The sequence below is a fragment of the Cervus elaphus genome, chromosome X (assembly GCF_910594005.1).
Source record: "Cervus elaphus chromosome X, mCerEla1.1, whole genome shotgun sequence".
Taxonomy (NCBI): domain Eukaryota; kingdom Metazoa; phylum Chordata; class Mammalia; order Artiodactyla; family Cervidae; genus Cervus; species Cervus elaphus.
The window spans coordinates 176,772,754-176,788,851 of NC_057848.1; the positions used below are offsets into that span (position 1 = coordinate 176,772,754).

At 42.5% G+C, this 16,098-nt stretch overlaps 2 protein-coding genes across 2 annotated transcripts in view; one reads left to right on the plus strand and one right to left on the minus strand.

The window, feature by feature from the left end:
• Positions 1 to 1,035, minus strand: part of LOC122690072 (odorant-binding protein-like) — a 48,577-nt gene extending 47,542 nt beyond the window's left edge. Inside the window, exon 1 of the mRNA XM_043897021.1 lies at positions 913 to 1,035. The gene's annotated coding sequence lies outside the window, so the exon portion shown is untranslated. The remainder of the gene's footprint in view (positions 1 to 912) is intronic.
• LOC122690068 (odorant-binding protein-like) lies at positions 903 to 12,527 on the plus strand. Its single transcript, XM_043897018.1, has 7 exons — positions 903 to 1,041; positions 1,509 to 1,648; positions 3,722 to 3,789; positions 7,608 to 7,718; positions 9,283 to 9,384; positions 9,624 to 9,668; positions 12,316 to 12,527. The coding sequence occupies exons 1-6, from the start codon at positions 964 to 966 to the stop codon at positions 9,653 to 9,655; spliced, it is 531 nt and encodes a 176-aa protein (XP_043752953.1). The 5' UTR covers positions 903 to 963; the 3' UTR covers positions 9,656 to 9,668; positions 12,316 to 12,527.
• Positions 12,528 to 16,098: the final 3,571 nt, after the last annotated feature.

The following is a 16,098-nucleotide window of genomic DNA, read 5'->3' on the forward strand; positions in this document are numbered from 1 at the left end:
AATCCCGTGTCTTATCATTCAGCAAAAACCTCTCACTGGAACACAATTAATCTTTTAATGTATTTATTTGATAAATTACCAGGAATGAAGATGGACATAAGTGAAATTTGATTAAAAAAATAAAAATAAACAAGAAAAAATGACTCTTTCACTGTTTCAGTGACCTTGAGTGAGGAAATTTATTTTTTCCTGTCAAAATTCTAAAAATTGCAAGAACTGCTGTCCAGTTTTTTGCTCACTGGGAGAAACAGCTGAGTTAGTGAGTACATATTATATTACAGATTAAATGGGTAAAAGGGTGTCTGGAAAGAAATCACTGAAAATAAACTACTGATGTGCCCTCTCCAGATGAGTTTAAGTGGCATTTTACCTGACCCTCCTCTTAGTACTTAGGAGAAAAAAGCCCACATTGGGGCAGGAGAAGGCGATAACTGCTTTGCGCTGACCTGGTCCTCACCTCAGAGTAATAGGAGCCTTTCCAAGGGTCTCTTAAGAAATAGTATTCCCTTGGCTAAACCACACAGTCAATCTTTACTTTTAGAAAGTAAACATTAAACTATCTCCTCCATGTTAAGGAAACAATATGGGAGTGAAGGATATGTACCTTGGACAGCTCATCTCACTTTGGATCTCATGATAAACAGGAAACTAAATAATTTTCCCCTTGCTATATTGGATGTGCTACAATTTCTCACTTTAAAGGTTAAATCCCCACATCCACCTATGCTTCTCTTAAAACGAATATCATTATTAAAATGACAGAATGCCAGAAAAGCTCTCTCTGCCAACCAGGATACTGAAGGTGCCTCCTGTGGTAACTGCGGTCATATGAGGAACAACCATTGGTTCATGATGTGTCACGCCAACAGATGCCGACCATAAAAGTGGCAGCAATTTTGCACCCTCTCCAACCACTGGGACACCCTCAGCTTCTAGAGAATAAGGGTCCTTCGAGTCAACAAGATGAAGTTTCTGCTCTTCAGTTTTCTCCTTGGTCTGCTTGTGGCCAGTCAAGGTGAAGCTCAGACAGATGCCTCACAGGTACTGGGGCATTTGAATGGTGGCCCAAGCTTGGGAGGAGGTCTTGATGTGCATCCGTGTGAGTGTCGAGGTTTGGTCATGTAGATCGTTAACTCTAGCCATCTCCCTGCAATTCAAAATTGCTCCATTCACTGGCTCTTCACCTGCTATTTGTGATGTCTGTATCATCTCTACCATCTCTTCGTTGGCTCTCATATATGTTCACTGCTGTTGTAAAACTGAAGGAAGATCTCACAGCTGTTGGATTAGGGCTCTTGCATTTGACAAGATAGCTCAAGCTATCTCAATAATACCTCAATTGTTTCCTTTATCTGACATGAGTTTTCCCATGATTTTATACCTAGGGCTGTGTTCATAAAGATAGGTAACTTCTGCTCAAGTGAAAGGGCAGGGAAAGTGCTGAGAGTTTATGTTGGGCAGAATTTACAGAGATGGACTAAGATTTCTGAAGGGAATTTTATCTGTAGCTCACAGGAAGATGGAAATCCCATTACGTGGCAGCTGATAACATAGAGAAGATCACCGAGGGCGGGCCATTCCATGCTTTCATGCGTTACATGAAGTTTGATGAAAAAAATGGCACAGCACTCTTCCAATTTTATTTCAAGTAAGTAAAAATCACCCAAAAGGAAAACACTTGTAAACCCCGGCCAAGGAGAGGGTGTCTCCTCCCTGTCTGCAGGGAGCTCTCTGGGAGATGTTGAGAGGAAGACACCCTGAGCTGTGGGGCTGAGCAGGGTCTCTGAGCTGGGGGGAGGGCAGCTCCCCTGTGAGCCTCCAGGGAATGCCCTGAAAATTCTGCCTAGAGGGGGAATCCAGAAGCTCCACTGGCATCAGCTCATTAAAGGAGAGAGGGACACGGCAGCGGGAAGAGGCTCATGTCCTTGAGCCCACAGTCCCCACCAGGGCTTGAGCCCTTCCTGCGGACTTGTAAGAAACGATTCCCACTCAGCCCAGAAGTGACAGCCTGGGGAGAGCACACAGTGAGCTCTGCCCTCGGGGCTTCCTCACAGGACATTTCATCACCACTGAGTTTCCCAAAGCCGTCAGAGCCCCTAGTGACTTTCCCAGGAGCCTTCCCAGACGCCTGCCAATGCACGTGACATGAGTTCAAACACTGGGTCAGGTAGATCCCCTGGAGGAGGAAATGGCTACCCACTCCTGTATACTTGCCTGGAGAATCCCACGGACAGAGATGCCTGGTGGACTACAGTCCAAGCGGTCCCAAGGAATCGGACAGGACTGAGCAACGGAGGACACACACACAGATCCAAGTACCATCCTTGGAATGTCCACTCTACCGCAGACCATTTCCTAGGAACATGCAAGTATTGCAGAAACCAACACGTTTCTTCAGCAATTATCCTCCACCTCACCCCATCCAAAAAACAAAAAAACAAAAAAAACCCAAACCAGAACATGTAAACTCAGGTATGCATTGGGAGGAGTAAAAATATGAAGAAAAAAAAACAACTAAATGTTTACCTATAAAACATTTACTTGTTTCTTTTCTTTATAATTTTACTCCTCACACTTGATGAAAGTGAAAGAGGAGAGTGAAAAAGTTGGCTTAAAGCTTCACATTCAGAAACCTGAGTTCATGGCATCTGGTCCAATCACCTCATGGGAAATAGATGGGGAGACAGTGGAAACAGTGTCAGATTTTATTTTTCGGCTCCAAAATCACTGCAGATGGTGACTGCAGCCATGAAATTAAATGAAGTTTAATTATCATCTATTATACACATCTATATTATGCACATCTATTATCTATTATCATCTATTATACACATACATTTCTTCATAATATCATATAAGCACATCATGTGTACTTAAGTGTTTGCTTGTGCTTGTGTCTTTGTGAGTGAGAAATGTGTCTGTATACGGACATGTGTCTTTCAAGTTTAATCCTCATGTGGTATTGTGATGGAGGAAGAGTGTGTGTTTGGAGAAAATTAAACTTTTTTTTTTAAATTTTGTGATTTTAGGCTCTCAGATTGTCTAATGATGGCTCTGTTGTTGGTTCTGTTGTTGGCTTTCATATTATCTAATAAGGGCTTCCCTGGTGTCTCAGAGGGTAAAGAATCTGCCTGTAATGCAGGAGACGCGGATTTGATCTCTGGTTCTGGAAATTCCCCTGGAGAAGGAAATGGCAACCCTCTCCATTCTTCTTGCCTGGAGAATCCCATTGACAGAGGAGGAGACTGGCGGGTCCACAGGGTCGCAAAGAGTTGGACACCACTGAGTGACAAACACTTTCACTTTCATTGTCTAATGAATCACTGCCAGGGCTGTGACAGCACATAAGGTTCGTCATGATGACTACGCCTCTCCGTTCTCAGAAACTATATATACATAAAATGGAAAATTCCATTCTATTTCTTTTTTCCTAAAATTCTAGATTTCTCTATGTTTATTGGATTTAAACATGACCTGTTTTATATCTGCAGGCTATCTTTGGAACTACTGGTCAGATTTAGTGTGTAGACAAGCCATCCTTGTCACTTGATGGTGACTGGATCTGAGACAAGACATTTTGTCTCTTTTAAAGGTCAAATTGTTCATCCGCACTGAGGTGATACTTGACACATATTCTTGGGTGTCATACAGAAAGAATCCTAATTATCCATCAAATTTTTATTATCTGAGTTAACTAACTTAAATATGTTTTGTTTTTAAGGGAGGATGGAGAATGCAGAGGAGAATATACCACAGGCACAAAGGATGGAGACGTTTATTCTTTTCAGTGTAAGTATGAATGCTTCACTGGAAACAGTATGTTCAGGTAGAAATCTTGGTCTCAACTTTCTTCAATAACCTGATACACTTGAATTCACCTCCTACGAAAACTCAGAGGTCAGGGACAGGAACATCTCCCCTCAATGGAGTGTTACTCAACGAGACCAGAACTAGACATCCTAGACGGTGAAGTTGAGTGGGCTTTAGGAAGCATTATATGAAAAATACTGGTGGAGGTGACAGAATTCAAGCTGTGCTCTTTAAAATCCTAAAAGATGATGCTGTTGAAGGACTGCAAGCAATGTGCCAGCAACTGTGGAAAACTCAGCAGTGGTCACAGAACTGGAAAAGGTCAGTTTCCACTTCAATCCCAAAGAAGGACAGTAACAAAGAATGTTCAGACTACTGCACTGTTGTGCTCATTTCACATGTGAGCAAGGTAGTGCTCAACATCTTTCAAGTTAGGATTCAGCGGGACATGATCCGACAACTTCCAGAAATATACGCATGATTTAGAAAAGGGAGATGAGCCAGATCAAATTGTCAACATTCAATGGATCATGGAGAAATAAGGGAATTCAAGAAAAAAAAAATTTTTTTTTCTGCTTCATTGACTATGGTAAAGCCTTTGACTGTGTGGATCACTACAAACTGTGGAAAATTCTTCAGGATATGGGAATACTGGATTGCTTTCCCTGTCTCCAGATAAACCTGTATGTGGATCAGTCAGCAACAGTGAGAATTGGGTGTGGAACAACAGACTGGTTCAAAATTAGGAAAAGAATACAAGATAGTATTAACTATCATGCTGCTTGTATAACTTACATGCAGAGTTATCATGCTAAATGCCAGGCTGGGTGAATGAGAAGCTAGATTCAAGATTGCTGCCAGAAATATCAACAGCCTCAGATATGCAGATGACACCATTTTAATGGAAGAAAATGAAGACGAAATAAAGAGTCTCTTGACGATGGTGAAAGACGAGACTGAAACAGCTGGTCTGAATCTCAACATTCAAAAACACTAAGATCATGGCATCTGGTCCCCTCACGTTATGAGAAATAGAAAGTGGAAAGAGTAGAAGAAGTGAGAGACTATTTTCTTGGGCTCGAAAATATCTGCGGATTGTGACTGCAGCTATGTAATTAAAGATAATTGATATTTGGAAGGAAAGCTATGACAACCCAAGACAGCTTATTAAAATACATTGATACCACTTTGCCAACACAGGTCCGTTCTGTCAACAGTATGGTTGTTGCTTCAGTAATTATGAATGGATTTGAGAGGTGTAGCATAAAGAAGGCTGAGCAGCACAGAGCTGATGCTTCTGAATTGTGGTACTGGGGAAGACTCTTGAGAGTCTGTTGGACTGCAAGGAGATCAAACCAGTCCATTGTAAAGCAAATCAGTCCTGAATACTCATTGGAAGGACTGATGCTGAAGCTAAAGTCCCAGTATGTTGGCCACCTGATGCAAAGAACTGACTCATGGAAAATACCCTGATGCTGGGAAAGTTTGAAGGCAGGAGAAGAAGGGAATGACAGGGGATTAGATGATCAGATGGCATCATCGACTCAAAGGACATGAATTTGAGCATACTCTGGCAGATGGTGGAGGACAGAGGAACTTGGTGTGGTGCAGTACATAGGATCATGGAGAGTCAGACATATCATAGCGATTAAATATCAACAAGAACAATGTGACTAAGCATGAGTGTAGAATCTGTATTCCATAGGGTTCTCACAGTCAATTTGCAACAGGCTTAAGAACTGAGGTCTCGGGGTCTATCTTGAGATTACACACTCGTGCCATTCACTTTTTAAAAACAATCTTATAAAATCTTGGTCCACTCAAGGTGAGACGGTTGAACTTGAACTCAAGGAGATCATTGTGATTTCAACCATCAAGGCAGCTTCTGTACAAAGCAATGGGGCTGCTGGCTAAGCTTTGTATCTCTGAGCTCTTAATAATGGCCCTAAATAACATTCTTATTTTCACATGGCCTAAGGGAAACATGTTTGATTAAAATTTAAACACATCAATATGTGATCACAACCCTTGCCTCAACTAAGTAGTCCCACAGTACATAAGCGATAGCCACAAATTAGTAAAATTCATGCCTGAAATATTTCCCCATACTTTGATCGATAACTTCTGGTATTTGATGTTTTCTAAAGTATGCCTTCCTTTTTTCTTATTCCCACTATATGGTTTTCTTTGGCCGAATCATGAATGTTTTCACTATGTTTACTCGTCTCCATTTTTGTAACCCTTTTTTAGCTTGATTTTTACCCAATGACTAAACAGGGAGACAAACAGAAGTGCAAGACTTCTTGGAACGTCTCTTGGGGACCAGCCATTGCAGCCTTCAGGTTCGTCTTGGGGACTGTGAGGTGTTCCCACATCAGGCCCTGTACCAGCAGTGGCTTTGATAGTGTCCTGACGCCCAGAAGAAAGGTTTACACACACTGTCCCATCCTTTCATGAACTATACAGTCAACTCAGTGATGCTGGTATGCCCACCTGGGTGAAGCCATGGTTAACCACAGGTGGTCACTGATAATCTGAGGACACACATAATCTGACTTAAGCTGTCTCAGTGTGAGCAATGCTGCTGGACTTGGCGTGGCCTTGGGAAAATCGCATATTTTTGTCAGGGCTCTGAGACTCTGAAGATGCTTTGGCTGCTTTTTTTTTTTCCCAAGCTCACTAACAATTTTCAGTGTTTCAGACATGGGGCAGTGGTGTTTGCATGCTTCAGGGTCACTGATGGGCAGTTTTACATTTCATGTTGCTGAGTAATTGCAGCAAGGTGAGACGGAGGCCAGGAGAGAGAGGATGGATGTAGAGGGTGTAGAGGGGACACACAGTAGGTCAGGGATGCTTCTTGTGCAGACACACGGGCAAGGCAGAGAGGAGGGGCAGCAGTCCAGGTGGAGACGGAGGTCACCACTAGGTGGTCACTGCCTACACGTCCCAACAGGTAAGCTGTATTCACACCAACACAGCAGTGGGCTAGGTCACACCCCAGTCTGAGGGGCTCGGGAAATAGAATCCTTAAAGGGTTCAAAACATTGCCTGGCATGGAGCAGGCACTCAGGAACAGAAGGTGATGAATGGTAATTTGCTTTTGGTCAAGAGAAACCAATTCCACAGCTGGAGTAACAGAAATACAAAGAACTTTTGAACCTGGATTTGATCATATGTTCATGCTATTTAAAACACTGTCGGGGTATTCCCTGGTGCTCCAGGGGATAAGAATCTGCCTGCCAGGGCAGGAGACATAGGTTCAATCCTTAGTCCGAGAAATTACACATGACGTGGGGCAATAAGCTCATGTACCACAACTACTGATCCTGCACTCTAGAACCCCGTGCTGCAACTAGTGAAGCCCACGCACCCCAGAGCCTGTGCTCAGCAACAAGAGAAGCCACTGCAATGAGAAGCCCGCACACCACAACTAGACTCTACTCCCCAGTCACCACAAGTGGAGAAAGCCCAGGGGCAGCAGGGAAGACTCAGAAAATCAAAAATAAATACATTAATTCAAAAGCCAAAAAATAATCTGCTAGGTTTATCAGAACATACGTTCTAGAAAGCATTTTAGTAAGACAGCAAGGAGTGACTGGTTAAGTATAGGAAAAAGTTGAGGATGAGGACAAGTCATGTCTCCTCTCCTTGCCATGGTTAACGGTACCACTCTGAGCACCCATGGCCTGAGTGGGGCCATGCATGAAGGGCCGTTCTTCATGCCCGCCGTCTGTCACAATTATCTAACTGACAATACGTTAAGGTGGCACTATTTGAATCTTTTCTCTCTCTCATAGACGCGGGTCACACTGAATTTCGGGTCGTTAGAGTGGAAAACAATGCTCTCTTAGCCGATGTTATCAATGTGGATGGACATGGCAAGAAGACACAACTGGTACCATTGTTTGGTAGGTATGACATCCTATAATTCCCATTGCCACTCTCATGTAACACGTCCCCTGTCAGGACTTTCATTCAGAATATCAGGAGGTGCTGACAGGATTCCATATCCAGGGTGCGAGGCCTGCGTCTTTATGCTCACCAAATTCATGATCATGGAAGGTAATCTACCAAGAAACAGGAGGTCATAGGTTGCAGAATATCACATCATTAGATATTTCAAAATGATTTCTTACTGTTGAAATTTTAAAATTGAAATTTTACTAGATTATTTTATATATGTCAACAAATTTCAAGCCATGTCTATAATGAGGCTGACTTTATTTCATGTTGAAAATTTTATTTAATTTTTAATTCAAGGATCACTGCTTTATCGATTGTGTTGTTTTCTGCCAAACATCAACATGAATCAGCCATAGATAACCATATGCTTGTGTGAAAGTTGCTCAGTCGTGTCTGACTCTTTGTGACCCCAGGGACTATACAGTCCATGAAATTCTTCAGGCCAGAATATTGGAGTGGGTACCCTTTCCCTTCTCCAGGGTAACTTCCCAACTCACGGATCAACCCAGGGCTCCCACATTGCAGGAGGGATCTTTACTAGCAGAGCTACAATGGAAGCTCATAGGTATATATATGTCCCCTCCCTTTTGAAACTCCCTTGCATCTCCCTCCCCATCCCACCCCTCGAGGTTAATGCAGAGCCCCTGTTTGAGTTCCCTGAGACATAGAGCAAATTCCCATTGGCTATCTATTTTAAATATGGTCATGTAAGTTTGCATGTTACTCCCTCCTTACATCTCACCCTCTCCTCCCCTCTCCCCATGTCCATAAGTCTCTTCTCTATGTTTCTCCACTGATGCCCTGAAAATAAATTTATTATCAGTGCCTTGTTTCTAGCTTCCATATATATGCAGATTGTATGTGTACGTGTTAGTATACAGTGTCAGTTTTCTGATGCATTGCAAGCCTTGGAACAGACACTTGTACGATAAATCTTTCTCCTGTTCCATGATTCAAATGCATTGTTCTTATGAACACTGACATCACCCCATCAAGTAACCAACCACACGGACGCACTAAGAGGTGTGTGTGCCATGGAGACAACAGGGGTCTATTTCAGAAAAGGCGATGGGGTAGAGTGGTAGGTTCATGAAAGAGTAAGTCACCCCCGGTCATTATGTGTGATGAGGTGAATGGAAACGGAGAAAGTTGTTTCCTACTAAGCTTGGTGTACAAACAGATATGTGTGGCACGTACATATATGGTGAAGGCGGGAGAAGCACATAGACTCCATATTAGGATGGACTGGGCTCCAAGTTCATGGAGATCCTGGCAAGTCTTTGTGGTCCAGCTCCTGATGGTGAGGAGTAGGGTGCCCTGCTCACCAAGTTGGACTGGGGTCAATTCTTAAGACAGAAAGCACTTGTTTGTGTTGTGGGAACTGTTTGAAGCTCTTAGATTATACAAGTGAACATCTAATTGCACGTTCCATTTCTTTTCTGTAGATTGAGAGATTTCTGTGGGTTTCCAGGGGTCGATAATTCTGCTTTTTGCATGGTGATTTTATAGGCATAGGAGATGATGTTGGACTAAAATGCAAAGAAGAGTTCTACAACACGGTGAGAGAAAAAGGGATTCCAGAAGAAAATATCCTGAACTTCATCGATCAGGGTAAAGGAATTATACTTTTTCCCCTGACCATACCATTCACCTGGCATAGCAATATAAGAAAACAAATCAACTTATTCAAAATTTCTTCTTCCACAAGTAATATCTTTTTAAACATCCGTTATTACAAGAAAGAAAGGAAGGAAGGAGGGAAGAAAGGATGAAAGAAAGAAAACTTGGAAATGCTGGGGAATGTTAGTTACCAGCAGCTCTTTTATTTCTCCCATTTTGTTTTCCCCCAGATGACTGTCCAGAGGAGTGGGAAAAAAAGTGACTCTGACACTTTTGTAAGTAAACACAGTCCATTATTAATGCCGCCCCTTCCAGATGAAGTAATAAGGTCATACTGTCTTTTCATATGTGTGAAATGTTTGTTCCAACAATTTAATTATGTCACTAAAGAATTTTTTGTTACATAATTTTGCTCCTCTTGAGTCATATTATTGCAAACAGTTTGGTTGATTAATGCCAAGAAGCTGTAGTGAGAGAGTCTTATCCTGCAGGAATCTTGCAGACCAGAGTCATCAAAGAGAAGCAGAAATCCCCACAAGCTGGTGGAAATTATTAGTGTTCCCATCAGTCCTCACCTTGTGGTTGTACACACACATTCATCCTCTGAGAAAATCGGTGTTAAAGAGAGCTCTGCTTCCCTGATAGCTCAGTTGGTAAAGAATCAGCCTGCAATGCAGGAGACACAGGTTCGATTCCTTGGTTGGGAAGATCTGCTGGAGAAGGGCTAGGCTACCCACTCCAATATTCTTGGGCTTCCTTTGTGGCTCAGCTGGGGAGACCTGGGTTTGATCCCTGGGTTGAGAAGATCCCCTGTAGAAGGGAAAGTCTTCTCCAGTATTCTGGCCTGGAGAATTCCGTGGACTGTCATGGTCCATGGGATTACAAGGAATTGGACACGACTGAGAGACTTCCACTTGCATGCTTTCTGCAAGACCAGTGTTTGATTTCATATGATTCTGACAGAACCAGTAAATGGCTTCCAACCACACTGTCTGAAACATGCATTTGCAATATATTCCTAAGCACAAGATGTTCCAAATGTGAGATATTTAAACTTTCTAAACTAATACAGTCTCCAGAAATGACACTGATCACTGATCTAAAGTATGGTTTTTAATGTTCTGTCAAGAAAGAATCTTAACAAAAAGAACGACTGAAAGCACTACCGTGCAGGTGAATGTGAGAACAAAGAGGTGGTACATATATTCAATGGAACATTACTCAGCCAGGAAAAGAAGGAAATAGGTCTACTTACAGCAACATGGATAGACCTAGATAGTGTCATGCTGGGTGAAATAAGTCAGAAAGAGAAAGACAAATACCATAAATATCACTTATAGTTTTCAGTTCATTTCACTGGTTGTCATACCCAACTCTTTGTGACCCTATGGAGTGCGATATGCTAGATTTCCATGTCCATCATGAACTCCCAGAGCTTGTTCTAACTCATGTCCATTGAGTCGGTGATGTCATCCAACCATCTGATGCGCTCTCATCCCCTTCTCCTCCCGCCTTCACTCATTTCCAGCATCAGGATCTTTCAAAATGGGTCCTTTTTTGCATCAGGTGGCCAAAGTATTGGAGTTTCAGCTTCAGCATCAGTCCTTCCAATGAATATTCAGAGCTGATTTCCTTTAGGATGAACTGGTTGAATCTCCTTGCAGTCCAAGGGACTCTCAAAAGTCTTCTCCAACACCACAGTTCAAAAGCATCAATTCTTCAGCACTCAGCTTTCCTGATAGTCCACCTCTCACTTTAGTGGAGGTAAAACGCCATGGTTCAGATGGTCATGAACCTGCCAAGAGTGCAGGAGACCTGCATTCGATCTTTGGGTCAGGAAGATCCCCTGGAGAGTGAAATCACAACACACTCCAGTATTCTTGCCTGGAGCATCTCCATGGACAGAGGAACTTGGTGGGCTATAGTCCATGGGGTCACGAAGAGTCAGGCATGACACAGTGACTTTCACTTTCACATAGATATCACTTCTCCATGGAATTTAAAAAATGACATGTAGGAACTTATTTACAGACAGAAACAGACTCACAGACGTGGAAAACAGACTTGTGGGTGCCAAGTCGGAGGGTGTTGGGAAGAGAAGGGTTGGGAGGTTTGTGGTTGAAAAGTGAATGTGAAAGAAAGGTTAGTTGCTCATCCATGTCTGACTCTGTGCAACCAAATGGAACATAGCCCTCCAGGCTCCTCTGTCCATGGGATTCTCCAGGCAAAATTACTGACAAGAGCAGCCATTTCCTCCTATAGAGGATCTCACCAACACAGGGATGAAAACTGGGTCTCCTGAATTGCAGGCAGATCCTTACTATCTGAGAAGTTTGGGGTTCGTAGATGCAAACTATTATATACAAGATGGTTAGAGAACAAAGTCCAACTGCATAGCACAGGAGACTAGACACAATAATCTGTAAAGACCTAAATAGGAAAAGAATCTGAAAAAGAATAGATACTAACTTTTGCATGTGTAATCACTTGGCTGTACACCTGAAATTAATGTAACTTTGGTAAGCAACTATGCTCTAACATTTTGAAAAGTAAAAAAAAAAAAAAATAATAATTCTTGAGGACCAAAATGACAAAAGTTGCAGGATTAGAGTTGCTTGCTCCAGTTACAGAGCCTAATAATCATCTTTAGATGAAGCACCAGCATGTACATGCATTGTGAAATCATTACTCATAGACTCAATGCCCAAGGGTAAATCTCCAACCATATGTACATCCTGGGGACAATACCACAGGGAACCTGCCAACCCAGAGATGTGCAGTGTTGAGGTCCACCTGGAATCGGACATTGGATCAGCTAACAGCTCCCTGTACCCTGGACAGCCTATTGCCTGAGGTTCACCCCTGTCAGCCATCACACAGTCGAATCTACTAAACCTTTGGTTCTGTTTTATTCACCTACAGAAAGAGTCACTGACCAGACACATCCTTATCTCCATGGAATCAAGATCAGCAACACGAAGATGACTTTCCTGCTTCCTGAGTAACATGATCCTTCTCTTTTCACACTCACATTCCCTCTCCCATCTCATCTCTCCTCGTCACTAAATCATGTCCTGGTTGGTGTTACTTGACTTCTGAAGGTTTAAATAAATCGATTAAATGTTTGCCCTGCACACGCATGTCTGTGCAAAAGTCGCCTCATTTAAAATACACAAATGTCCACATTAAGTAAACAGGAAACTGTGCCTTTCGTAGGTCAGGTGTTCATCAGTGACAATCCTTATGAAAATTTGATCAACATGCCCTCAGGTGTCCAGAGAAGAGAGAGAAAATAGACTAAACCATCATGGGACAGGGTTATGGATCCTCTTATGGTAGAGGCTTCCCTGGTGGCTCATAAGGTAAAAAATCTGCCTGCAATGCAGAAGACCCAGGTTCTACCCTTGGGTCAGGAAGATCCTCTGGATGAGGAAATGTTAACCCACTCCAGTATTTCCTGAAGAATGCCACTGACAGAGGAACCTGGTTGGCTACAATCCGTAGGATAATAAAGAGTTGGACACGCCTCAGCAACTGACACTTTCACTTTCAGTCTCCTGTACGGAAAGGGGAGTCTGATCAAGGAAAAGTCCCTAAAAAGCATTTTCTTCACTCCTGAGAAGGGAATGTATGTTCCACTCAGTAAGGTGTACGCATGGAGAGCACAGGATGACATTAGCTTACCTGGGGGGAAATGTGTAGTCTGACATCCCCAGGACTTCTGCAGTTGAGCTGAAGGGCTCATATTTATGAACAAGTGAGCCAGAAGGAATCAAAGATGGGGCGGCAGCTGACACTTGAGAGCCAAATGAGGCACCAGTAGCTGAACCACACTTCACTGGACGTAAAGATGGTCTTCCAGCCTCATATGCTTCAAACGGCAGTGGATGCGTGCATTTCCAAGGACTGTCCATTCCCTTGGTAATGGGCAGAGCACGCTGGTCAGCAGCCCTACAGTACTCAGGGTGTTTCAAATCCAACAGTCTAGCAAACGCTCAAGATACAGAGATAGTTATAGGGCTTCCCTGGTGGTCCAGGGGTTAAGAATTCACAATCCAGGGCAGGGGATGGGGCTTTGATTCGTGGTCCAAGAAGATTCCATGTGCCAGGATACAGCTGAGCCCTTGAGACAGAGCTACTGACCTTGTGCTCCAGAGCCTCTGCCCCATAACAAGAGAATCCAATGCAATGAGAAGCCCGCACATGGCAACTGGGGAGTAGCCACTGCTTGCCACAGCTAGAGAAAGTTTGCACGTAGCAGAGAAGACCCAATATAGCAAAAACAGATAACTCTTTAAGAAAAATGATGTAGAACTTATTCCAGGGGCTGGGAAAAACTCAGACATTTGGTCCAAGTCCTTGGAATGTAATACTAGCCCTAAGCAATATGTAACAGAATAAATGTTTTAGTTTCTTATAGACACAGCCTCCAAATAGGCTACAGATGGCCATTGACAAGGCAACAACAATGAATGTTTCCATGGGTTATTTGGGACTCATGGGTGTTAGGGACAATGTTTAAGTTCTCCCCCTTCTATAGCAGAGTGTATGCAGTTGGAGTTCTAACTCGTCCTCACTGAATGTCCACAAGTGCTTGATTAGATGGGTGGATACACACAGATGCAACTGCACAGAAATTAAGAGGCTGAGCAAGTTAAGAAACACTGAAAAGGTTGAGCTAGCATAACCACGTCAAAAACCGTGAAATATCTTATACACATATATGTGTATACATCCATACACACAGACACACATATATGTGTGTGTATATATATATATAAATACAAACGTGTTTCTGTGTATAACATCAATATTAACAAGAAAAAACAATTTTTTCTTCTTTCCTCTTACTATTTTCTTTAAATTTATTAAAAAAATTAATTTATTTTTATAAGTGGAGGCTGATTACTTTGCAATATTGAAGTATTTGCCATGTATTGAAATGAATCACCCATGGGTGTACACGTTCCCCCTCTCCCAAAACCCCTCCCACCTTCCTCCACATTCCATCCCTCCGGGTTGTCCCAGTGCACTGGCTATGAATGCTCTTTCTCATGCATTGAACTTGGACTGGACATCTACTTCACACATGGTAATATACATGTTCCAATGCAACTCTCTCAAATCATCCCACCCTACCTTCGCCCACAGATTCCAAAAGTCTGTTCTTTACATCTGTGTCTCTTTTCTGTCTCTCATACAGGGTCCCTGTTATCATCATTGTAAATTCCATATATATGCATTAATATACTGTATTGGTGTCTTTCTTTCTGACCTACTTTACTCTATATAATAGGCTCCAGTTTCTTCCACATCACTAGAACTGATTCAAACTTTAATAGCTTAGTAACATTTCATTGTTTGTATGTACCACAGCTTCTTATGCATTCGTCTGCTGATGGACATCTAGGTTGCTTCCATGTCCTAGCTATTGGAAACAGTGCTGTGATGAACATTGGGGTACACATGTCTCTTTCAATTCTGGTTTCCTTGGTGTGTGTGCCCAGCAATGGGATTGCTGGTCAAAAGTCTGTTCTATCTCCAGTTTTTTTTAAAGGAATTTCCACACTGTTCTTATAGTGGCTGTACTACTTTGCATTCCCACCAACAGTATTAGAGGGTTCCCTTCACTCCACACCCTTTCCAGCATTTATTTGTAGACTTTTGGATAGCAGCCATTCTGACCAGCGTGAGATAGTACCTCATTGCAGTTTTGATTTGCATTTCTCTGATAATGAGTGATGTTGAGCATCTTATCATGTGTTTGTTAGCCATGTCTATGTCTTCTTTAGAGAAATGTCTGCTTAGTGCTTTGGCCCATTTTTTGATCGGGCCACTTATTTTTCTGGAATTGAGCTTCATGAGCTTCTTGTGTATTTTTGAGATTAATTTTTTTCCATTAATTTTTATTAGTGGAGGCTAATTACTTTACAATATTGTAGTGGTTTTTTGACATATATTGACATGAATCAGCCATGGATTTACATATATTCCCCATCCCGATCCCCCCTCCCTCCTCCCTCTCCACCTGATCCCTCTGGGTCTTCCCAGTGCACCAGCCCCTAGCACTTGTCTCATGCATCCAACAATGGCTGGTGATCTGTTTCACCCTTGATAATATACATGTTTCGATGCTGTTCTCTCCAAACATCCTACCCTCGCCTTCTCCCACAGAGTCCAAAAGTCTGTTCTGTTCTTCTGTGTCTCTTTCTGTTTTGCATATATTCTGTTTTGTTTACCATCTTTCTAAATTCCATATATATGCGTTAGAATACTGTATTGGTCTTTATCTTTCTGGCTTACTTCACTCTGTATAATGGGCTCCAGTTTCATCCATCTCATTAGAACGGATTCAAGTGAATTCTTTTCAATAGCTGAATAATATTCCATGGTGTATATGGACCACAGCTTCCTTATCCACTCGTCTGCTGATGGGCATCTAGGTTGTTTCCATGTCCTGGCAATAATAAACAGTGCTGTGTTGAACATTGTGGTGCACGTGTCTCTTTCAGATCTGGTTTCCTCGGTGTGTATGCCCAGGAGTGGGGTTTCTGGGTCATATGGCAGTTCTATTTTCAGTTTTGTAAGGAATTGCCACACTGTTCTCCATAGCGGCTGTACTAGTTTGCATTCCCACCAACAGTGTAAGAGGGTTCCCTTTTCTCCACACCCTCTCCAGCATTTATTGCCTGTAGACTTTTGGAT

Coding starts and splice junctions, on each gene's coding strand:
- LOC122690068 (XM_043897018.1), top strand. CDS start 964: ATGAAGTTTCTGCTCTTCAGTTTTCTCCTTGGTCTGCTTGTGGCCAGT. Junction 1,042..1,508: donor CTCAGACAGATGCCTCACAG/GTACTGGGGCAT, acceptor TTTTATCTGTAG/CTCACAGGAAGATGGAAATC. Junction 1,649..3,721: donor CTCTTCCAATTTTATTTCAA/GTAAGTAAAAAT, acceptor TTTGTTTTTAAG/GGAGGATGGAGAATGCAGAG.